The 25,882-nt window shown below is 42.0% G+C and overlaps 1 protein-coding gene across 3 annotated transcripts in view; it reads right to left on the reverse strand.

The window, feature by feature from the left end:
• Nucleotides 1-1,753: 1,753 nt before the first annotated feature.
• LOC109483541 (GTP-binding protein Di-Ras2-like) overlaps nucleotides 1,754-25,882 on the reverse strand; it is a 37,668-nt gene continuing 13,539 nt past the window's right edge. Inside the window, exons 1-3 of one of the 3 annotated variants that reach the window (XM_019786575.1) lie at nucleotides 23,513-23,690; nucleotides 2,668-2,835; nucleotides 1,754-2,212 (exon numbers count right to left, since the gene is read on the reverse strand). In XM_019786575.1, the coding sequence (XP_019642134.1) occupies nucleotides 1,754-2,212; nucleotides 2,668-2,835; nucleotides 23,513-23,599 (714 nt within the window). In that variant the 5' untranslated portion in view covers nucleotides 23,600-23,690. Of the gene's footprint in view, nucleotides 2,213-2,667; nucleotides 2,836-7,164; nucleotides 7,183-23,512; nucleotides 23,691-25,882 lie in introns of those variants that run through there. The other 2 variants (XM_019786577.1, XM_019786576.1) reach the window with 2 other exon arrangements.

The raw sequence follows: 25,882 nt of genomic DNA on the forward strand, positions 1-25,882 counted from the left end.
ACACACACACACACACACACACACACACACACACACACACACACACACACACACACACACACACACACACACACACACACACACACACACAAACAAGCTCAGACTTACAAAACTTTTGTGAAACATGAGAGAAGCTAGATAATTATCTTTAAACTGTATTTTAAGCAAAAACGTAACTGTTTCGATGAAATGTCAAATACAACATGTAACAATGCGTAATAGGTGCAAACAAATGTAGAGGAAACGACATGGCGTTACTTACTGTGTTTTGCAGGTAAAAAAAATTACCACATGTCACATTGGTGAGGGGAATAAGTTCAAACCGAATTATGGCGTGTGTGATAATGCAAGGTAGCGAAGTACATTTCTTATACCCATGTTGTCAATACAGTTTATAAATACATTCGTACTTCAATGCAGCAGCAATATCAAGAACATAGTACTCTCTCACTATACTCTCTCTCTCTCTCTAATATATATACATACCAGCGAGTTCATCATGGATGCATTTGGCATTGTATTTTTAGGAAGCGACTGCAACTGCGTACCAAAGCTCAAAAATAAGTACGTTTGTTTGCCCATCGTTGATTCTGGATGCAGTGACTACGAACATTTTGGCGGGAAAATGACCTATTTTGATTAAATGTATGTAATTCAAACAACCCAAAAAACTTACTATTTGTGTCATAGTCTCCTATAGTCAAAATATGCAAAGGCGATAAGTATATATCTGAGGTAGAGGAAAATGAACTTTATAGAACTTTTTTTCCAGCGCCATTTACCTTCCACCATGTTGGTGGGTTGATACGTCACAGTCACGTGAATACAAACACCCAATGGAAACCTTAGTTTTCGACGAATCAGTCAGGTTTTGTGTCTATCTCGCCTTTCTTAGCAAGTCAGTAAAGTCACTTACGTAAATCCAAACACAGTATCTTTTTTAGATTCTAAATTTTCTTAAGATAAGGTTATCATGTCTCCGGAGTAGAAAGGTGGATAGACTACACATGTGAAGTTCTACTCCTTACTGCATAGCACAGCGAGTTGGTCATAGATTCTTTGCAACCCTCAGCATCGCTCGACTTACTCTCCAAGCAGAGGTTTGGGTTTCGGCTTATTCTGGCGTGTTTTGTAGGCGTTTTTGTCTGCCTTTCAATTTTTTACTGGCACCTTTTGTACGCCAGCCCCGGACGATGGCAAATTCATACTGTCTGGCCAATGGATACTGTCTGGCCAATGGATACTGTCTGGCCAATGGATACTATCTGGCAAATGGATACTGTCTGGCAAATGGATGCTGTCTGGCAAATGGATACTGTCTGGCAAATGGATACTGTCTGGAAAATGGATACTGTCTGGCAAATGGGTGGATACTGTCTGGCAAACTGGCAAATGGATACTGTCTGGCAAATGGATACTGTCTGACAAATGGCTATACTACTGTCTGGCAAATAGATACTGTCTGGCTAATGGATACTGTCTGACAAATTTGACACTGCCTTTCCAATTTGATACTGTATTTCAGAGTGCTGACACCCAAAATTTCTGCTTGGAGATTACGCCCTCCTAGCCTGATGCTCCTATGTCTACCTTGCTAAGACGAGCTATTATACACGTTCTCTATCAACGATAAATCTTACTTTCTTAAGAATTGATGTAAGAACTATGTACAGTTGTAAGTCCTTTTTAAATGTACCGAGTTCGTGCATTGCAGCGTCACGTAGAAGTTTTAAACGTTTTTTTTTTCCTTTGATCACATCAAGGTGCACTTTCCTTTCAGTTTGTCCCTTCTTCGCGATTTGCACTTCTTCCCCTCGACTTGTAAACTCACGGATCTCCGCTTTTCCATCTGCAACAATTCCTGAAACAACTCCTTCACATTGTGGTTGGTCTTTGCGGAGGTCTCCATGTGGGCAACGGTCCATTTCTTGGCCAACTCGCCCCCTTCCTGCATCGAAATCTCCCTATGTTGGACCTCGTCACACTTGTTACCGACTAGCATGACGGGAATGCTATCCATGTTGCACTTGATGTCCCTTATTTGGTCATAGATGGGTTTAAGCTCCTCCAGTGATTGGCGGCTGGTGATGGAGTAGACCAATACGAAGGCGTGGCCCTTGGTGATTGACAGGCGCTGCATGGCGGGAAACTGGTGACTGCCGGTGGTGTCGGTGATCTGGAGGGTGCAGACATTCTTGTCACAGCTGATCACCTACAAACGGCAAGGTGGTTAGTAAAATTAAAGACTGCACTCTGTTCTAGTCTGTACGACTTGAATGAATGGAAAATGTTAAGAATGTCCACTTGAATGTACTCAAGTGTAGATGATTTGGCAGTGTGCAAAGAAGATTAACATACATTTCACCAGGCACTATCAGGGCCCGCCACCCTTACTCAACCGCGACGGAGGACGACATCGTCTATCATGTACCTTTGACCCAATGTTGACGGCATACTTCAGAGAAACCAAGTCTTACTGGGTCAGTCTACTGAGGAAGACCGGAGTGACTGGTAGAAAACTCTAGGTGAGAACATTTCCCTTTGTGTTGGAACAAAAAAAAGTCATTAAAAGTCGAAGTACCACTAAGACTCTTCATGCTTGCAGTACACATACCTGCCGATAGGCTTATTCACCACTAAGACTCTACATACTTGCAATACACGTACCTGCCGGTAGGTGTCCTCTATAGTCGGGATGTAGTTCTCCCGGAACGTCCCGCGAACGAAGCGCAGCACCAGGGAACTCTTCCCGACACCCCCCGCGCCGAACACCACCACGCGGTAGTCGTTACTTGCCTCGGGCATGACTCTGAGATGGACGGTTTTGTTATTCAGCTGGAAAAAAGGAAAAAAATAATTAATTGTTATTGAGCTGCAAAAATAACAACAGAGAAAACATTTGTCTATCGTGTCCAGAACGGTGCCTATCGTGGTATCTAGTTCTATGCCTGAATACATGTAGATTAGGGTTAAGATCAGGGTTAGCTATAGGGATCAGGCCCGGTTCTGGATGGTGTCCAATATCATAGGTTTGCCTCGGGTGCGGTTTTGGATACGCGTGGACTATGCGGAACCGTGTCCGAGTATGGTTCTGGATAAAACACGGTTCTGGATACGTGTGGACTATCCAAGACCATGTCTGGCATGGTAAAAATTAGATGAAAAAAATCAACTTCATGCCATTTCTTTATCCATGGTTCACCTGCTCTATTCATTATATATTCCCATACATTCCATGTACCTGTATGCGAGTGAGACTTAGCATATAGCCTTAACCCCCATACACTCAATGTAACAACACGAGGATCGAATCCACCTCATGTACTGTGCCAAGTATTCATGAGCATCATTTCTACCTGAACTCACGACTTTAAAACAGCCTTCAATCAGCCCGGCTGCACAAATCTGATTGCCAGGGAGAACAAAGACCGACTTGTTACTTTATTGATCTACGAGCGAAGAAAGCTCGAGTGAAATCGACCAAGGGCAGGCCGGTTAGGACCAAGTCTTCCATTCCCACCACGCGTACAGATTTTAGGTGTGAGATGACTACAGATGAACTAGCCTGGCACCAACTCATCGAGAGCTCCACGGGAGCTCCTCGGTGCTTGGATTGGTGCCCGCCCGCCCAGGTCAATTGACGCACTACGATGCAATTTTTACGGGATGTGGTTCAGTTCTTGTCACATTGTTGAATTTTTAAACTGTGAAAGAACCAACCACTGACAAGGATCTAGGAAATGTGACTAGGATCTGAGATATCCGTGTCTATAAAAAGACAGCCGAATCGTATACTGTTTACAACATATGCACAAGAATGTCCTTATATTGCGTTCATGCGAAGATCGTACGTTGAATGGGACCAAACCCATGCCTAGCTTACAGCTACAATCGGTTGTCGAAAAAGAGCCAATGCTTAGCAGGAATGAGGAGGCTGGTAATACACCCCTATGCTAAATCTGTAAGCAGAACGTATGTGGCTGCAAGACAGTACCAAGTTGGTAACACAGTAAGTATCAAATTGGCAGGCCAGTATCCATTTACCATCCGTTTTGAATGCGTAAAAATGAAAGCTCGACAAAAACACCTAAAACACGTAAAAACACGCCAAAGCCTAAACCTCTGCTTGAAGCGTACCCCTTTGCCAGAGCCATAGGATGGCTATCAACTCCTGATCATGATTGCTTTGGTGGTTGCAAGATAGTACCGAATTGACAGGACAGTATTCATTTACCATCCGTTTGGTTGGCATAAAAAAGATACAAAGACAAAAAGAAAGCCCGACAAAAACACCTAAAAACGCGTAAAACATGCTAAAGCCTAACTTCAGCTTGTAGAGTACCCCTTTGCAAGATCCATAGGATAGCTATCATCTCCACAGCATGATTGCCAGGATCACGGTGAATGTCTCGTTCTTGGATGTCTGACATTTTCAGCAGCGATCCGTTTTCCTTAGCCGTTAGACCGACCTCAGCCTGATTAATTGTAATTGGAAATTTGCCCCTAGTCTGAGACACGTTATCCGGGATAACGTCATCTAAAATATTCATACAATTCCGCCCGCCACATCCGTTTCAATGATACCGTGGACGTTTTTTTTGGCGACAGTCGTTTGGTATCTTTTTTATTACGACTTCGGCGGATGCAATTAAGAATGCATGATGACTAGATAAGACTGTACTTTTCATGGATGAAACCAACAATCACCACTGTCTGTGCAATATAAATATATCTTTATGCACATTATTGGCAATAGCAAAAGGTTAGGTGGTAGCTTGGGCTATTTCAAACCTGAGGGGGAAACATTAATAATATCTTGATGCACATATATATGAAGAAGCCTACAAGACAAAACCAGTGTGTGAAAGGCTGAATAAAAGTTTTAAAAGGGAACTATTTAGTACCTTCTAGTTTTGAGTAGAAGGTGTTATATAAACATCTTTTTCTTTTTGCCCAATACTCAATAAATATATGTGAATAAATAAATCTATGTAGTATGCGGCCCCAGATGTACGATTGCAGTAGTGTGATAGATGTCGGTTAGCTTGAGGAATGACCCCACTGTACTATATATATATATATATATACATTAATAATGATATCTTGAGTTATAGTATATCGAAACACAAATGTACGCAAACAAACTGACACAGACACACACAGGCAGACACGGAAATTACATACATAGTTCACGAAACCTCCTCACATAGACACATCGCACTGAAAACCACACAGTTGAAGGTAATGAAAACATGATATGTTACCCAAGAAAAAATGGCATACAGCACGGCGAATTGAAGCTGACGTATGGTTTTGTTGTCATTGATTACACGTATATTGGATACTAAACACTAGATAAGCACACCAAAGCTCCTAAAGGATGACAAACGTTTTCTGAAACACAGTCAGCATTTTTATGTCTCCGGTATTGTGTGATTGGTAAGCCGGGATGCTAATGAGACTTTGTGGTGAAAACGACTCTTACATTCACCTTCTAAGAAGGGAGGGCAATATCCGAGCAATAGATCGTTTATGTATAAACTACATACGTACACACATTAGTAGCAATCACCAAGAAAAGAATTAAAATAATGGAATACAGCAAAATTGTTCCCATTCCGTACTAAAATGTCCTAATTTAGAATCATATTAAGGTTGTATATAGTGTATGTCTTCCGTATCATTGTAATTAGAATGTTCACTAACTCAATTCTCATCATTAGTAAATGCAATTGACGATAATTCGATCAGACGTATTTAGGTTATGACTAAAACATTATATGGCACAGCCTGTGCTCAAGACCAATGATGAGGCAAGATCCATAATCCACTGATACACTGTGCGCAGCCAAGCTTGGAAAAGAAAAGACCCAGTAAATGGCAGTAGGTCTGCTGAAGTCGTCTATTCAGGATTCGTTAATCATTTAAAAGCAAGTCGTAATATAGAAACCGTAATCCGTCTTCGCCCAGAAATAGATTTTGTGGGATTTGGATGGATTATTCAACGTTGAAATTACGGTTACGATATTGCTTGGATTCCACATGAATGCGCTCTAATCCAATCAGGTACACATCAAGGCAGTTCTGGATTTAAACCTAAAACGTGGACAGTGCATATTCATTTTCTGTGAACGTCTATACATTTCTTAACACTTATCCAATAGACAATATTTTGACATTATCCACAGAACTACTGTAACAGTAAATGAACCTCGAACAGCGAGCCCTCAAGCATGCTGTGAAAATTGAACAATAAAACGTCCGTCGTGGTGAAATTTTGCTAAAGGTTCACCAGACCCACTCATATATAACGTAACTAAATGTCAACGCTTCGGTTTGCCGTTCTTGTATTCTCACTGTGTAGCATGTAGAGCTCTAACAGAAATCAATCTACTTGGCAGACTAGCTTAAACGTAAGTCATTAGTCCCTAATTTCCTCTTCTGCTCATGATAGAAACCCTGGTAATACTCATATATTCACGGCAATGACCAAGGCAGCAGCGTGCTGGTAATATTGAGCGGATATTACCACAAACTTGCGGTATATTGTCCGTACGTTCAGTATTACAGACACTGCCTTGGCAAGCAGGGCATGGTATGCTGCGCACAATTGCAGCCAGTATGGCCTATACACAATTCAATATCGTAGAGAATCTACATGCCAACAACATCCCTTTGCTTGCAAAAAAGGGCGTTTTGCTTATACTGTCATATTCTTACAGTCCTCATCTTGAAAACGGTAGCAGGTATGAGCCATGATATTTTGAACGCAGTTGCAAAATTTCCTCGCAATTTTTCTCGGTAAAATTCAATTTTCCGAAGGATCAAGTCGCCAACGTCCCAGCTCTGCTTGCAATCGTAACGTTACATCCTCGTTTTAGCAAAAAAAAAACAATTAGGTTTTCAGTTACCGTATCATCGCTCTAGTCCTCATGTTGAAAACGGATCCGGGCACGAGGTACGGCAAGCTGCGTGCAATTACAGACGCACTTTCCTCCGCAAATTCAATTTCCTACAGGATTAAGTTGCCAAAACATCACAACTCTGCTTACACGAAGCGAACGCACGTAGTTAAGGTATCAATTAGATTGAAAAGAGGAGGTTTTCCTTCACCGTCACATTTCTGGAGCCTGTCCGTCATTGTGAAAACAGATCCGTACTTACCTTGCTGTGCTGAGCGGGCAGTGGCCGGTAGAATAGTGAGCGATATTGGATCAGTATATTCAACCGCCCATCCCCACCTGGGGTTTACGCAGATCCATCGGGACTCCCAAAAATCAATAAGAGAAACGGCTCGTGCTACCAATACCGGCACAGGTGAACCAATGCCGTGCATAAATACGGCGTAACATGTTACAATATGCGGAAGCGCAGACATTAACGTATCCATAAACTCACTTAAATGTTCCTTTTGAGGTCGCGGCCTAAAGTGGTCTGCAAATGGCCTGACCGACTTGCACATGAAAAGGGAGGCCCCATTAAAGCAATGGCAACTGTAAAAAACAACCACAAATGCACGTCAATATTTGTGATATTAATCACAGACCAGTTGCAGCGCCCGTCCAGCCCTGCCACTCACCCTGGGAATCGATGGCGTCTGAAATTGTTTTCTAATGCTGCATCAATAATTCAACCGGCCATCCTCGGCATCTAAAACCGAGAATCTTACTAACAAAAACAAGGAAATTCTCAAGAAATACCAGAGGAGCTCCGTCCTTTTGAAAAAAGAGGCGTCGTCTATTTTAAGTCAGGAAGTAGGGCATCTTTTGTAAAAGGATTCTGGCTGCATTGTGTCTATCAAAAGCATGAATGCCCAGGATTGGGCGGCTGAATAGACCTTCATAGCGTCTGTAGAATATATGGGTTATAAATGCAACAGTAGAATTTTTGTGATTAAAATAGGGTATTTTTTAGGTATTTAGAGTTAGGGGCTTCAACGTCTTATAACGCATGATTCAGTCAAGCTTACTATGTCAACAGTCAGTCTCATGCTTTTTTCAACTCTTATATTTCATTTAGACATTTACTAATATTTCTTTCTTAACTTTAGTCTTGTATATATTGCATTATTCTTCCTGGAACATATCTTAGAAGAATGCCAACGTCATTAATTAAGACTCATTTGCCCATATTTGGAGCCGTGCTGCTTATCGGCTTTTTTCAACTCTTATTTTTCATTAAGACATTTATTAAATATTATTTTCTTAACTTTAGTCTCGTACATATTGTCCAATTCTTCCTGGAATATCACTGTGACAGAAGAATGCAACGTCATTTGCCCATATTTGGATCCCCGCTGCTTATCGGTTCCTGGAAACGCGGGGAGGCAGATGTGGAATGAGGTCAGGTCGGAATAAGTGGAGGAGCGACCCGGAGAGTTGATTGGAAAAAGATCCGTGACTTGTGACCGAAATCTCGCGCTGATACCGAGTACGCAATTATGGGCGCGGCTAGCGGCGGCGTCTTTATCTGTAACTGGTGCTGCGCTGCGCTCATGGTCTATAATTTTTCACAACTTTCTCGAGATAGAGAAAGAATCAAATTAGTTGGAAACTGGAACTGTCCTTAGTACTGACTGCGTTTATACGAACAAGAGACGAAGGTATCATATAATATCATCTTGCATGATTCAGGAAACGTAATTTAGTAGGATGTGACATATGCACGAAATTGATGATACAAAGAAAACCTCACTGGAAAGTTAACCTGTCCTTGGTGCTGAAATGGTCGCAAGTTTCATTCTTTAAAAACGGCCAGTAGATAGTCTTTCTTCTGGAGGTGTCTATGCTATTATATTATCACAAAGTCTGAAGAAGTTAACTATAAATACCAATGCTCTAGTGCCTTTGAGAAGTTTCTAATTAGTATTCATCCAGCATTTCCCAACCTCAGGGTCAAATGAACGCGCAACAGTTGGTGGTGATATCATCACTCACGGCTGACAACTAAACAATTAGAGCGGGAAATTACCGCTAGATAAGAGACGTACACCATTCATCAACATCACAGCTCTGTAAGGTAAACTCTGATAGCGTAGAGGATGAAATACATTTTGTACTTGGGTGTAAATTATATGATGCCAAACGTGGCATACTATTTAGAACAACCCACTCAATATTATCTAATTATAATTAAATATTATTATTAGACCTCACTAGATTAGATAGAAGGTATTCTCTAGTATCCCCTTAGACTTTGTACGTTATTCTTTTATCTTTCTGTCCTATGTATTATGTAATTCAGTATAATATACAATCATGAAACATCGCGCTCCGATGTATGCATTTAGCCCCATGGGCATGAACATGTAGTAAAGATTCGTAAAACTATTGGCGAAGACGCCTGGTTACCGCTGGGTGTCAAGCACATGATTGATCACCGATATTACATCGATCATCTTCATCACTGGAATAAAGCGGTTATATCGATTATTGAAAATATAAGATGAATCACTATAGTTATGATATGATAGATTTTCAATTATGTTCACCACGGTATAGCTGGTAGATATATTACACAAGACTGTTGATATGGGGAGTAGATATAACATGAGCGATGGTATGTCGGACCATATCAGCGATAAGTTATGCCAATGATCTTTCATTGGATATACATAGGGAGAGAACAATAACAAGGGAAAATTCCCGTTATGAGGTCACAACTTTAACTTTACAAATACAAGGTTAACAAACTAGGTGAAGGTAGTTGATTAAGCATTATGAATAACGAGTACATTACAACATGTACAAACAGCACATACATGTACATTGGCCGGTGTCAAGCCATATACATGATCTTGCCAAATACATGACTCTGACACTGCGTGGGTACCAATATACCCGAGACAAGGGGTGGGAGCGCTTTGGCCGTGATGTGGGAGACTGAACCTAACCTAACCCCAATCTTAAGTCTAAACCAGGCCCTGAACAATGATCCCAATTCTAACCCTAACCCTAACTGTAATACCAACTCTAACCCTAGCCTGGTTTCCAAACCTATTATAGCTACCGAGTCCTACGGAGAGGATGTAGGACTCGGCAGCTATAATAGGTTTGGAAACCAGGCTACCCTTAACCTAACCCTAACCCTAGCCCTAAACACCAGACCTCTCACGTATGTGGCAGCTCAAGGATTTGGCTCCACACCAGGCACGGCCCATAAACATGTAGTCTCCCGCGGTCAGGATTGGATAGACTCCATCAGCGCTGGTTAGGCGGACAATCGGCCCGACCTCAGTCTGTGATATTGGCTGGCTCCGAGCCAAGAAGAACGAGAATCTTTCCTTGGCACTGACTGCGTTTATACCTACAAGAGACCCAGACCATGTAATGTCATATTGCATGACTTCGAAAACGTAATTTTAGTAGGATAGGCAAAGCAAAACTCATTTTAAACTCGCCCTGTCCTTGGTGCTGAAATAGATGTTAGACTGTAGTATATAGGTAACGATGACTAAAATTCAATATTTGTATTCCAACACCCCTACTTATCAAAACATATTTGAATTATGCACGAAATTGATGGTACAAAGAAATTCCAATTGGAATCTCAGTGAGAATCTTTCCAACTGACGGATTCAAGGCTTCCGATAGAAAATCGCGAAGATGTCGCATATTTGTAGCAAAATAGATGGCAAAGATTTTCCAAAGGGCTCTCCTGAATACTTTACTTCAATAAACGTCTTTTCTTGTCATTCAGAAGTCGCCATATTCGTTTTGCCAGAGGGTTTTTGTGTCCTCTGGTAGTAGAAACTGTCGTATTTTTAAGAATTGACTGATGATTTCTAAACATAGAACGCACGGATAGGATCAGGAGGAATCAAACTAAAAGGAGATAAAAGCTTTGATGACTCTCCAAGGTCTGTCTTCTTGGGCGTGACCAAATACACGTGAATCATAAAAAATTACTTTAAGGTAGTATTTGACAGAAATGTGAATTTCTGGACATGCTACATCTTTATTTATAAACTCTTATTTAGTCTTAAGCATATTGGTTGCCGTCTAGTCCAGTCTAGGCGTACGCTGAATATGCCTTGCTCTGGGTAGTATATAAAATAAACTGAAGCCAGAACCTTACGCCAAAAACGGCATAAACTGATGAAGTGAATTTTTTGTTCACAACCACAGTCCATTCTCACAATGCATGGTGAAGACAGATTAAATTAGCGTTAATACTGGTGACAAAATTGTGGTTATGAAAACATAAAATAGCTTGTATGGAACCGAAAGCTTATTCGTATTCCCACACCTCTCTTCCATCAGCGATGTGATGTACCTTCCGATATCAGAGAGCCCATAAATCAAACCTGTGAGTAATGGAGTTGTTTTTCTCCTGAAAGAGACGCGAGGATCAAGTGTTAATCCCCTCCTGACAGCCTGATCTCAGCTCCACTTACGTAAAATACCTCCTAATCTCACCAGCTTTAATGAAATGGAACCCGGGCGTTGTTTCCGTTTTTGTTGAACCGTAAATTCCCACCTACATACTGCTGAGTTGGCGTTTTGAGAGAACTTGTAAAAGAGCAATCCATCTTCCGAAACATCGCACGTGAGCTCTGGGAAGAGTGTAACATACAAGCTGAACCGAAAGTGATGTTCAGAGAAATGGAAATGATATTAAGTTACAAAGTTAAAGCCCTTCCCGTACTAGGTGTTTGTGCACAGGGCTTTGCCCATTTTCGATTTGATAGACTTTTGGCGACACAGTTGTGAAATCACTACGGCAGGGGCTAGTGCACTAGTAGTGGTGTGCGTTTAACTCTCATGCTATTTCCCAAATGCTGATAGGTAGAAAGAATCTAATATTTGCATCAATACCCAAAAGGTATCTGAGAGAAATATCAACACTGAGTTGATTAAAGATATTTAAACAATGTCATAGTAAAAATGGCTCATGCCCCTGGGTTAAAAGGAACTATAAATACTAGCATACAATCTTATTTCACGAATTAGAATGATTTTGTGAAGCTGAACTCAAAAGTAGCATCACTGTGACCGTCATGGATACTATGTTTCTATTTCATCTTCTTACATTAAAAACCTATTTGAAAATGATACAGCAATGTCAGAATTCCGTAGCGACTCCTGGCGAATCAAGGCGTAACTGTAATCCAAACAGACAATGCCTGGATGTGCAAGTTGTTAAGATCCTCGCGAGGGAGTTTCTTTCAGTGCATGATGCAATAATCCCGCTAAGTAAGGCATTAGCTTGACTGCAGTCGCTCGTGTTAAATATATGTACAACATACAGTACCCGTGCGGCGACCTGAATAAGAAAGCGTAAGTAAAGCTGGACTAATGTCCAAACTTTCCCAAGATCTTTTCTCGGAAAATCCACTTACACGTTGCTGAAAGCCGCGCTAATGCGCTGCCTGCATTAATGATGCGGCTCGTGCAGCTCGGTCTTTGTGCCGGTAATCGCCGGCTCTTCCTGCGGGGCGTCCCGGTATCAATTACCGAAGATTACCGCCCGATACCCCGCTAATACCGGCTCCCCTACCCACCCCGAGTCGTTAGGGATCCTTTGAATTTAGCAAAGGCTTTTGGAACGCGATAACGACACACTAAACAGTGCACGGTAGTAGGCTATAGGATAATGGACATAATTTGTGACTGTGGAGCTTCTTCAATTTTTTAAATTTTTAATCTAGTATAGTTTTTCGAGATACCCCGCTAATACTAGCTCCCCTACCAACCTCATGTCGTTAGGGCTCTTTTGAATCACATCAAGGCTTTTACCCGCGATAACGGTACACTGAACAGTACATCCGAAAATAGTTTTTCATTAGGTTTGTGAAGTATAGCATACAGGAGTTTTATTTTACACAATCAAAATTTCTCACCTATTAGTGCTGTACAGTCAAGATAATGGACATAATATGGGACTGTAGAGCTTCTTCAAATTCTCAAACTTTTAAGCTGTATTTTTTTTACTTACCGGGGAATCTAGCTGAATCTGGTGGGGAAGCAGCCACAAAGAGAACCCACCCCAACCACGATAGACTGAACACCAGGCTAATGTCGTTAGGGCTCCCTTTAAATTTCGCCAAGGCGTTTTGCAGGGAGATAAGACCGGGAGTGAATGCAGCGATACGCCCCAAAACCGGCCGGCATTCCATCAGGAAAGACTCGTTAAAAGTTTTGACATCCGAGTCTTTCAGCCGGTCCGGGTTTGATGATCCATCATGAAAACCCCGATGTCAATGGAACCGGCAGTTTGTTAATGGAAGCCGTTTGTATGAAAGTCTAAACCGGGCAAGGTGCCCATTTCCGCCCGCGTTTATCTCCGGGTTTTGAAGGTTCTTTTTGCACAAACTGCTGAGACGTAAATGGGAGGAATCCATTAGAGGGGAGTTAGCGCATTAGGGAATGAACTTGGACAAAATAAGCCATTATCAAATCGAATTTAGAAATGATTTCAAACAGCTATTGAAAACACCGTAAACGTAGAAGACCAACTACTGAGTTTTGTAATTGATTAGTATTTTAACTAATCAGACTGTGTGCTATGATAGTTACTTGTGCTTTCCTGCCATTGCTCTGTCTCATCAAGATCATGTGATAACTTGACGTTAGGAGATGAACTTGGACAAAATACGCCATTACCAAATCGAATTTAGAAATGATTTCAAACAGCTACTAAAACCCACTGTAAATTTAGGAGATCAAATACTGGGTTTAGTAATTGATGTCTTTTAATTGTCCACTGCTATGATGGTTGCTTTGGCTTTCTTGCCATTGCCCTCTCTCGTTATCAAGATCATGTGATAACTTGACATTATATTAGAGAATGAACTTTGACAAAATAAGCCATTATCAAATCGAATTTAGAAATGATTTCAAACAGCTACTGAAAGACCGAAAATGTAGAAGACCAACTACTGAGTTTTGTAATAGATTATCGAAGTCTTTTAATCAATCAGTGCTATGACAGTTACTAGTACTTTGGCTTTCTTGTGATAACTTGACATGGACAAAATAAGCCATTACCAAATCTAATTTAGAAATGACTTCAAACAGCTACTGAAAGACCGTAAATGTAGAAGATCAACTACTGACTTTTGTAATTGATTAGTATTTAACTAATCAGTGCTTTGATGGTTACTTGTGCTTTCCTCCCATTGCCGTCTCTCATCATCAAGATTATGTGATTGCCTGGCACTATAGTAATTACTTATCAATCTTTTTTTTGCTTTCTTGTATATCCCTTAATCTCTCCTTGCTTAATTATTTGATTGATAAAGAAGAATATGCAATTAATCAAACATATGATTATTACCTTCCAACCCTTTCGCTTCCTTATATGCCCTTTGTATTAAGTCTTGTTTAATTCATGATTGATCAACTGAGGAGGTAAGTGATCAATCAACAAAAATGGTTAGTCATCTATCCCTTTCACGTCTTTGTAGGCCCTTTCTTCTCCTAATTAATCCAACTGATTGATCATCAAGATTATCTTATTAGTCTGGTGAATTATTATTTATTTATTTGCATAACCAAGCCCAAAGGTTGAATGCGAGGAGGTAGAAAATGCCTAGTATATAGATTTCTAAAGATACATATTGTTTCTACAGAAATATGTAACAGTGAGTTTAACCTCTCTTTTGGACGCAGTGGCTAATTAATTAGTCCCTTGTTTCAGGTTTTGTAATTTTTTTTCCAATGTTTTCTAGATGGCGAAACCTCTATAAGATTGGGGTGATTGTTTTTAAAAGTCTGTTTCTTTCAGTCTCATACTCAGACCATCATGCTTCACCTCTGCTGAGGATGACATAATAACAACACTTAAAAATGAAATGTATCCATTATAATCAGCTACGATGATCCTCCCGCTTGCTTATACCCCCTCCTGCTTACTCCCGTGATGAATACCCGCGATTTAAGACGTCTACTTCTTTTAGTATTATACAGAGAGCATTCACAATTGAAATGTATACATCATGATCAGCTATGCTGATCCTCCCGCTTGCTTACATCCCCCTCCTGCTTAGTCCCGTGATGAATGCCGGCTTGCCTGCTCCCATCAGGGGAGACAGTTATCACTAACTATCACTAACGGCGGTTGAAGATGTGACGCCCACAGCTGTATCTGTCGCCATAACTTTTCTGCAGGCCCCTTAATCGAGCCATTTAGAGTCGTATCGTTAAGCACATGAGCCAAACCGGCGGTAATGGTGCAGTGGGGAGCCGCTGCTGCCGAGGAGTTATGCACAACACGAGACAGACGAGTTTCAGTCTGTATCTGTATCTGTATAAACGGTATAACCGCCATCCGGTATAACACACCAGCTTCTATATCTGTATAGCCGGTATAACAGCCATTCGGTGTAGCACACCAGCTTCGCAGGCACGCGGCGCGGCGGCAGCTAGCTATATCACACCGAACGACTTGTTACACTCAATCTTTGCACATTAAAGAGTTCTAGTGATGATGCTCCAACTGTGCTTGGTGGCAACGAGTTGCAACGATTGTTCTGGGGAAATACGAGTTTTTGAACACCTCAATTCTTAGGCTGATAACTCTGGTCTGCATGATATGAAAAACAGTTACTCAAGCAACTGGATATGATTTGTGCTCACATGTACATGCATGGTGATTGTCAGTGCGCCAAAATTGTATCCAGTTGCTTGAGTAACTGTTTTTGGCGTATATTATTACCTGGATGTCTAACCTTCACCGGTGTACTCTAACTCACGTTCGTTTGTTTGATCGCTTCTCCGCAAAACAATTGGCAAGGGATGTGCTAGAACTGGAGCAAGAATAGGGTGGGTACCAGGCTAGATAAATGTATACTGTGTTACTCAGTCTTCTAGATCCTGAGCTCACTCAAAATGATGTGGGCCCCCTCCAAAGGGCTATTCCCCTCTAAGCCAGGAGACTGATTAAAGAACTAGAAGTACTATTAAGAGCTCAGTCCTCCTAATCACTACAAAAATCAGTCGAACAGGATCTCACGAATCTTTGTTACTGTGGAGACCAGTCTTTAGAGCCTCAAGTTCAATGGTAACAGACAGTTCCCATGCATGGATAAGATTAAGATGCTCCCAATGCTACTGAATTGGCCATTAAGCTTCTAGGGGCCTGACCAGTGTGTTAAGGTCGCTAGACGAGCGATTAGCCAGGCGACAGACGACCCTGACTGGTTTTCGCCTACTGAGAACACGCTGCGTACTTACATGGGCGTGATTACTCTTTAGCTGCACAGTAAGACCTGACACGCGGCCCTGCCCACAGGATCAAAACTGTAATGATTTATCACTTTTTACTTCACCCCATGGGAGTACATATAATACTGTCGTTGGACCGTCTGTCTCCGTGTCTGTATGTTTCTGCACTTCCACATGTCAACATTTCCATCGCCATACATACTTACTGTTGCTATTTTTGTCTTTTTCTGTTGTAGGACTGGAAGGGTCTAACTGGATCAAGGGGTGAAGTCTGCCATCTTTGAATGCCTTCTTAAGGTTTGTATTTTCATGTCTTCTTCCTAGGAAATATGTCTAGCTTCCAAACTATTCCATGTACCCTGTCTCATTCCTATATCGCGAACAGTTTCTGAATCTATCTTCCTGCCACAACCATGATATGTGTGTCTAATATGGCGCGATGTTTCATCTCTTGACCTTTGCCTAAAACGCTGTAATCGATGGTGACGAATGACTGGAGTAAAACCTCGCGGTGACAGGCAAGGTCGAGATGGATACCATGGGTCTTCGGCATAGTGCTTTAAGAGTTCATATTTCTCTATAAAGCAGTAAGAGTAATGCTCCTTTGAATATTCGTAACCATGAAATATTAGAAGCCTATGTATTATGTAACTTTCAATAAGTACTTAAGATATTTCCTGATCTTCTTTAAGTGTACAAAAGTTTCACCAGGTTGGTGGATGATTGAATAGCAAAGTTCTTTATTAACAATCACTTGTTTAACAACAGTCAATGTCTCGATGACCGCCTGTCGTCTTTATCAGGACAATGGTATCCAGCCATAATTGCCCTGATAAAGATGACAGACGGTCATCAAAAAGTCGTCTCTTGTTAAACAAGTGGTTGTGAATAAAGAACTTTGCTGTTTATCCCTTCAGTCTTGTAAGAACATCTTCACATGGGGTTTCAGTGGATCACACATCTTCATGGACAGCCTTTGATGTATTGTGTAAACCTCAGCGACATTCATTGACGATGAACATTTTAGTGTAGATCCTTGATTAATCCGTCCTCCCACAGCTTCGATGTAAATCCCCAGACAACCAAATCCCACCGCGGACGTGACTACGTCTTAAGTAGTCGATAATCTTCCCTCAGCACGCGTACAGCTGATAAGGAGTCTTAAAAAGTTGTTAGAGCTGTCGGGGGAGAGATCTCCCCACGCGTGTGCCAGAGATAAGTGATAAGGCACAAACAGACGCCCGTCTGCCAATTTGCCGAGGTCGCTAACAATTGATGCACTGTGGGGAATACATGCTGGAGTAAGGAGATTAGATACGCGCACGTTGATATGATAAGGCACGCTGCTAAAGTTGGGATACTCAGAACGTGGTTATTAGGGACGGTAATCTCTTCGTTACCACCTGGTTCGGGTAAGATAAGAGTCAGGAAGGCGCACCAGATTAATTCTGTACTGCTGAAAAGTGTATAAAGTTGTACTTTTACTGTCACTGTGTCCTACTATAGTTATACTAGTCTAGTTATACAAGCTTTTTACTACATTTCTTATAGAATTTGCCAACTTAACGGTTTACTGTATATACATGATAAACATGATTCCTACCTCTAGATTGCAATTGGATTTCTAATATATATTAGATTTCTAATATATATTAGAAATCTAGTCTGCAATCTGCAAATATGAATCATGTTTTTAAAGCCCTACCCTGTAGGGAGATAAAGTTTTGCATCTTCATGCACATTTCTGCAGTAGGTAATCTTTAATCAGATTTTGGGATGGAAGGTCATAACGTTTGCAGACTACTCGGCTTCTTTCGTATGTACCTCACTCTAAGTCTAATTTGCAAATCGGTTTGCCTGAACGAAAAACAAACAATAACAAACAATTCATATCAACAGCAATGTACACATAGTACTAGTACTCATGGTTAGTTAACTTTTTTGTATTTATTGTCTTGTACATCATCCAGAGGAAGACCTGGCAGCCATGCGAGCTAGAAGATGCCAGAATGATCAGGCACCAACCCAGTCTGACTCTAGAGGACTTAGAGAGACTCATCCACGATCGCCAAGTATGGCGCAGGACGATGTGTAGACGAAGGGCTGACTTTGACGCAGGCCATTCGTCAACGCTGCGAAGACCTAGTACCTAATCAAGTACAAGTATGTATATCATCCCTTTTGTCCCTGCGAAGCTACCCAGCCAGGACCCTGGCTTGGAACTGTGTCCTAAGCATAAGAGATCACTACTAGAATACGTTACAATCTTCTACCCCCTATGCCTGCTTGAACATTGTAATGAGTCCTAAGGCCTTGTCATGCAGATTTTGTGATAAACGGTCATGACGTTTTGGGGCTATTCAGGTTGTCTTGTACATACCTACTCCATGTAAGAGAACACTTCTAGAATACATTACGATCTACCCCCTTACGGTCTGCTGTAAGGTTGTAGTGAGTGCAGAGGTCTTGTCAAGACTTGATGATGAATCTGTCTATCAGCGAGACGCGACCCCAGCATGGCGCAGCGGCGGGCTCCAAAGCCGCGGTCTAATTGAATGTTTCTTTCTTCGGTTATGAGGTCGTTATTTTTATTGCACAATCAACCGCTGCTGCCCCTCCTGTACCGCTAGATATTAAGGACCAATTTGCCAGTTCTATTATACTAGCGATGCGTTACTTAGGATGAGCCAGTCTTGGTAATTGCGGGCTCTGTGGTAGGTACACGCTAAGGTTGCAAAGGAGTGAGGATGTCTCAATTAGTCTTCAAATGACAATATGGAATCTCCTTTACTACTTTACTGCAGGCCAATATCTGGGTTACTAACTCAGGGAGAGTGAAGCAAACCTCCTCTGTGACCTTGAACTCCATATACTTAGCATTCCTCGAGGGTCTTCCTTAGCTGTTATCAGGACAAGTTACGCCGGTGCTAGCTCGGCAAATTGCCATTAGTTTGTGTCTCAACTACCTGCATTGTAACCTTGAACTTCGTGTATTTAGAATTCCTTACGGGTGCTCCTTAGCTGTTATCATGACTTTGGCAGGAACTGTGGCAGTCATTACTTTGCGTTTCAACTAACTACCAGTTCCACCGGGTACATCTGCTTATCCAGCTGCATTGGATTTCCTTGCCAAAAACGTTGTATCAATCTGAAGAGAAAACTACTTGCCTTTGACCTTGAACTTTATGTATTCCTCACTGGTCTTCCTTAACTGTTATCATGACAAGTTGCGGCTCTGTTACCTCGGTAAATTGCCATTAGTTTGTGTCTCAACTACCTGCTGCAGTTCCACCATTCACATCTATCCAGCTGTATTCCTCCACAAAGATGTTGTAAAAGCCTGCAGAACAAAGGATACTAGCCCACCTGCATTTCGATCTTTGACGTCCTCGGTGGACCTTCCTTAACTGTTATCATGACAAGTTACGGCTCTCCACAAAAATGTTGTATGAGTCTGGAGAATAAAGGACTCTGAACTTCCTGCACTTCGACCTTGAACTCCGTATATTTAGCATTCCTCACGGGTGTTCCTTAGCCGTTATCATGACAAGTGATACCTCGGCAAATTGTCATTACTTTGTGTCAACTACCAGTTCCACCGGGTACATCTGCTTATCCAGCTGTACAGGATTTCCTCGCCAAAAACCTGAAACGTATGAACCTCAAAAAAAAAGAATCAACTCTCAACTGCTAGTTTCACAAGGTGCATCTGCTGATCCTGCTGTCAGAATTCCTTCCACAAAGATTTGATAAAAGCCTGCTGCAAAACATCGGACTCTAAACTACCTCCATTATAACCTTGAACTTCTTGTATTTAGAATTCCTCACAGGTCTTCCTTAGCTGTTTTAATATCATGACAAGCTACAGCTCTGCTACCTCGGCAAATTGTCATTACTTTGTGTTTCAAGTACCAGTTCCACCGGGTACATAGTATCCGCTGTATTGTATTTCCTTCAGAAAATGAGCCTGAAGAACTCTTAACTATAACCTTGAACTTCTTGTATTTAGCATTCCTCACAGGTATTCCTTAGCCGTTATCATGTCAAGTTACGGCGCTACTTCCTCGGCAAATTGTCATTACTTTGTGTCTCAGCTACCAGTTCCACCGGGTACATCCGTTTATTCAACTGCACTGGATTTCCTCGCCAAAAACGTTGTATGAGCCTGACAAGCAAAAGACACTAAAATACTTCCATTATGACCTTGAACTACCTGTATTTAGCATTCCTCACAGGTGTTCCTTAGCTGTTATCATGACAAGTTGCAGCACAGTTACCTCGCAAATTGTCATTAGTTTGTATCTCAGCTATCAGTTCCAACGGGTATATCAGTTTCTCCAGCTGCACTGGATTTCCTCGCCAAAACGTTGTATCAGCCTGCACAACAATGGGCTCTTAACTATTTCCATTATAACCTTGAACTTCTTGTATTTAGAATTCCTCACAGGTCTTCCTTAGCTGTTATTATGTCAAGTTACGGCGCTACCTCAGCAAATTGACATTACTTTGTGTCTCAGCTACCAGTTCCACCGGGTACATCGCTTATCCAGCTGTACAGGATTTCCTCGCCAAAAACCTGAAACGCATGAACCTGAAAAAAAAGAAAGGACTCAGCTCTCAACTACCAGTTTCACAAGGTGCATCTGCTGATCCTGCTGTCAGAATTCCTTCCACAAAGATTTGATAAAAGCCTGCTGCAAAACATCGGACTCTAAACTACCTCCATTATAACCTTGAACTTCTTGTATTTAGAATTCCTCACAGGTCTTCCGTAGCTGTTTTAATATCATGACAAGCTACAGCTCTGCTACCCCGGCAAATTGTCATTACTTTGTGTCTCAAGTACCAGTTCCACCGGGTACATAGTATCCGCTGTATTGTATTTCCTTCAGAAAAATGAGCCTGAAGAACTCTTAACTATAACCTTGAACTTCTTGTATTTAGCATTCCTCACAGGTGTTCCTTAGTTGTTATCATGTCAAGCTACAGCTCTGCAACCTCGGCAAATTGTCATTACTTTGTGTCTCAACTACCAGTTCCACCGGGTACATCGTTTATATAGCTGTACAGGATTTCCTCGCCCAAAACCTTAAACGCATGAACCTGAGAAAAAGAAAGGACTCAACTCTCAACTACCAGTTTCACAAGGTACATCTGTTGATCCTGCTGTCAGAATTCCTTCCACAAAGATTTGGTAAAAGCCTGCAAAACAGTGGACTCTAAACAACCTGCATTGTGACCTTGAACTTCACGTATTTAGCATTCCTCACGGGTGTTCCTTAGCCGTTATCATGACAAGTGATACCTCCGCAAATTGTCATTACTTTGTGTCTCAACTACCAGTTCCACCGGGTACATCTGCTTATCCTGCTGTATTGGATTTCCTGCACCAGCGGGGACTTCAGCTGCCATCTGCCGACAACTTGATGGCTTAATTCGTCCCTTTGACGTTCGGTTTTGATTTTCCTGCCCGGGAACGTATCGGAAGTTTGTACCGTGGGGTCGCAGGCCGGTCCACTCTGAGAGTGTAATTTCCCTTGGGATCGGCGAGCGTGATAACTTTCAGCAAACAGATAACTTTTCCTCGCATCTTCACCCTGCAGAACTATCTATTATACTCCCCAAACGCGCAGTCAGGAGGCTTAACGCAGCTTCACCGGTAATTTAGCCTAATCTTAGAATCTGTTCATCGCGGTCCTAGTCTGCCTTTTCAAGCTTCAGTTCCCATTACCCCTGTCCAATATTCATACTCCACCGTCCAGGACGTGTAATATACCTGTATTCCCGCCAGGATATTGCCTTCAGAAGCCCTTAAAGGTCTATCATGTCGTTGGTTCAGCCGCTGCCCAATGCTCCATTGTGTATATCAGATAGCGCCATTATTACTTCATGGCGTATAATGCCGTACATTGTATCTGGAGCGTCGTAAGACTCCGCATTCACTCTCGCCCACGTCCGCTACTGCGTGAAGTGCAGTTTTATCTTTTATGGCTACACTATCTCCTTTTATGGTTGTACTGTTTGGTGCAAGTAACGCCTTTTTTCTCATCTTCATTTCACATAATGGTTCTGACGTACAGTTATTTGGTGAATGAATGTTATCTCTCCTTAAGCTGATGATCATGAACACGTCTATTTCTGAGGGTTGAACTTATCCTGCAGATCCTTGAAACGTGATACTTTGCATTTATACACTTTGTAACTAAGGTTCCTGTGTCGTTCGCTGAATCATTATTCCGAAAATGTCAAATATGGGGTAATAACAACAATAAACCATTATAAGCCATAAACCTTGTCAGTAAGTTGTGATTACACCAGACTTCAACAGATCGAGACCGATGTGTCAACAAAACATGAGCTGCATGAAGTTTGATTGTTGACCCCCAAAACGTCTTTTAACGATAAGAACGGAACGAAGAAAGTAGTACTATATAGTTTCTCGTAGCAAAGAGTCTGACAAAGCGTAATTTCTACAAGCGTATAAGCATTGCTATATTATGACCCAACAGGCATACATTTTGACTGTTGAACCGCAAAACGTGGAAATTCAAGGACGCCTTACACAGAGCATTGTAGTTTCTGTTTATAGCAGATAGTGGTGTGGCAAACCGTGATTTCTGCAAACGTAAAAGTATTAGAGCTAAGATTGCTACATCATGCTCCAACTTAAATGATCGTCGAGCCTCAAGACGTCGTTTTATACGGAAATCCAAGGACGCCTTAACTAACCGAGCATTGCAGTTTCAGGGAGTGTGGCAAAGCGTGATTTCTGCAAACGTATAGCCAGAAGAGCCTATTTTGCTACATCATGACCCAGCAGACATGCCTTTTGATCGTTGAGCGTTTGAACCCCCTTTTCTAATTATAACCACGGAAATCCAAGGTCGCCTTATACCGAGCATTGTAATTTCTCTTGTAGCAGAGAGTCTGTCAAAGCGTAATTTCTACAAATGGAGCTAATATTGCTACATCAAGACGCAACAGACATACCTTTTGATTGTTGAGTCGCAAAAACGTCTATTTTTATATTTTATAAACACTAAAATCCAAGGACGCCGAGCATTCCCGAGCAATACTCCGAGCATTGCAGTTTTAGGGGGTATGACAAAGCGTGATGTCTACAAACACAAAAACAATAGAGCTAATATTTCTCTATCACTACCCGCGGTTACCTTTTAATTGTTCAACCGCAAAACGTCTTTTTTTATAAACACGGAAATCCAAGGACGCCTTACACATCGAATACTGTAGCAAAGAGGTTGTGTGTGACAAAGCGTGATTTCTGCAAACATAAATTTAAAGCATCAGAGCTAATATTTCTCCATCACTACCCGCGGTTACCGTACCTTGAGCGTGCCGTTGTCCCGTTGTTCCCACACGTCCCCTGCCGCGCCACCCTGCCGCACTGACCCGTTTGAAATGCCCGCAGCCATCCCGCCGCTTAACTCTCTTCCCTCAACCGCCTCCCAGCCGACAGTCTCTCATTGCTGCATCCTCGTCCCATTACTCCTGGGGTCACCAGAGCGGCAGCGCGGAAACCTCATCTCTTCAACCGGCGACATCATCGAGTCCGTACGGCGTACCCGCAGAAACGTAAACGTGCTCCGTCCAGCCCTTCTCAACAAATTTTCGTCCAATTTAAATCCCTGGCAGGCACCGCCTCCTACGAGCGCTACATCTCAATGAAGCAGACGCTAAATTATACATCCCCGGCTCCAGTGCCACATCCTGCATCCGGTGCCGGGCTGTTGGAGGAATGAGAGCCCGCAGTCCGTCTGGTCCAGACCGTCACAAATAACGTCCCGGCAAACGATTACGCGGAACATGAGTGATAGGCAATCTGACGGATTTGTTAAGATAGCCGACAATGTGTCCTTACACGGAGGCACCCCGGCCAGGCGCCAAATGGCTGCATGAACCTCCGTCATGTACGCATGATCGAGTACGGCATTATTTCATCATAAACCAGCCTAAATCTCTTTACGCTGATTTTCGATTTTGCGTGAGTTACCTTCCCGCGCGCGATATTTCACGTGGCGACAATTTTTCCTTGATGATGTTTAAGGGATTTTATCGCTCAATGATGTACTCCAATCCGGTTACCCGTGGAGACGGCAGAAAAGCGCTCTGCCGAAGCATCACGGGCTGATCGCGCACATTATGCTTTATGGACATCTGGATCTTAATGGGGTTTCATGTCTGGCGTTGATCCCTTTCACCGGGACAATCGTATTTCACGATCAATCCCTGAAACGGCTGACAGTGGAGACGATAGCAGCCGTTTGTTCATATTTGATAAGCGGTGAGACAGAACAATGTAGGACGTCTCCGTGTGAGCACGTGGCTCTCACTGCCGGCGGCCAAATCTGATGCTCTGTAATTGCGAACAGTTGGCCACATTTGGCAGTACTTACTGTACTGGCGCTACCGCAGTCTGTAGTTGTAATATTGTATCAATGAATGGTTTTTCCTTGCTTGAGAATGGAGAAGGAAAGAATCACGTTATCTTTAAGCCTTGAGATTCCTTCTCTATAAGATTAAAGAATATTTCTATTTTCACTTTCAATATGCCTTCAAACTATAGCCTTGGCTAGGAAAAGGGAGCGTTTAACAGCACGACAGCATTACTCTCCGTGATAGTTTATTTTGGGGTACGATGCATCTCATGGTAAATATCAATCGAAATTGGAAGGTTACTTTCGTATTGAAGATCTTCACGTAGCAGTATTCAGCTGTTGATTGCGTCATGATGATCTATGTTGACATACGAATAACCTCAGACCTGACAGGCAGATTCCTGATGATGACTGGATCATATCTTCAAATGATGTATAGAACTACACAATCAAGAAAACTGTTACCTATGTAACTGGGTAGATTTTTTAAACTGTCAGATGTTTTAAGTAGCATCCACTACTTATCGTCAGTAACAGAATGCTTGAGGACCCGTTTTCTGAAATGTGTATCCCATCACATGGATGTCAAACCTTCATCGACGATAAACAGAATTGTACTTCTTTACGTTAGAAGAGAGCTCGGTCAACGTTGTTGGCATTCAATGCACCTCATCAGGGCGACCGCTTGGTGCAATTGAAAAGCGTCAAAGCGACAATTTCACTTGTACCCTTCGTCTGACCGTGGGAAGGATCTACGGGGAAATTTACACCTTATGGCTTCTTATCATTAGTAACAGAATACATATTTACATATCTGTGTTGTAAGATATTACTGATGCTTTGGCATCCCTTACTTTACGAAGGAAAACCATGTACTATTGTACGTTACTATTACTCCCTTATTCTTCCCTCCCTAAGCTTTATTCATTTTCTATACACAGTTTTGTTTCATGGTAGGGGTCTGACTTGATGAAGCTGGTAATTATACGACTGTTGTGGTAGTTAAGGTAGAAACCCTATGTTACGCAGCGGGTAATTAAGAAGTGGTTCTACAGGTTGATGAGTTCGCCTGTGTTTATCATCATCCTTTGTGAGCCTTGTTTGGGCATGCAGCTCAGCTTAATGTTAATGGGGGTCGTGGCACAGCCATGCGGGTATTTGCGAAGCCTTAATGTAGGATCCAGGATGGCTTTATGAGAAGGTTATACTGAGGCGATCGGTAGGTTTTAAGACCCAAGTGAAAAACACATAGAAATAAGACTGACTCAACCAAAAGGACCCACTACTATATATATATATATATATATATATATATATATA

The sequence above is a fragment of the Branchiostoma belcheri genome, unplaced genomic scaffold (genome assembly GCF_001625305.1).
Source record: "Branchiostoma belcheri isolate BF01 breed outbred unplaced genomic scaffold, Haploidv18h27 scaffold65, whole genome shotgun sequence".
Taxonomy (NCBI): domain Eukaryota; kingdom Metazoa; phylum Chordata; class Leptocardii; order Amphioxiformes; family Branchiostomatidae; genus Branchiostoma; species Branchiostoma belcheri.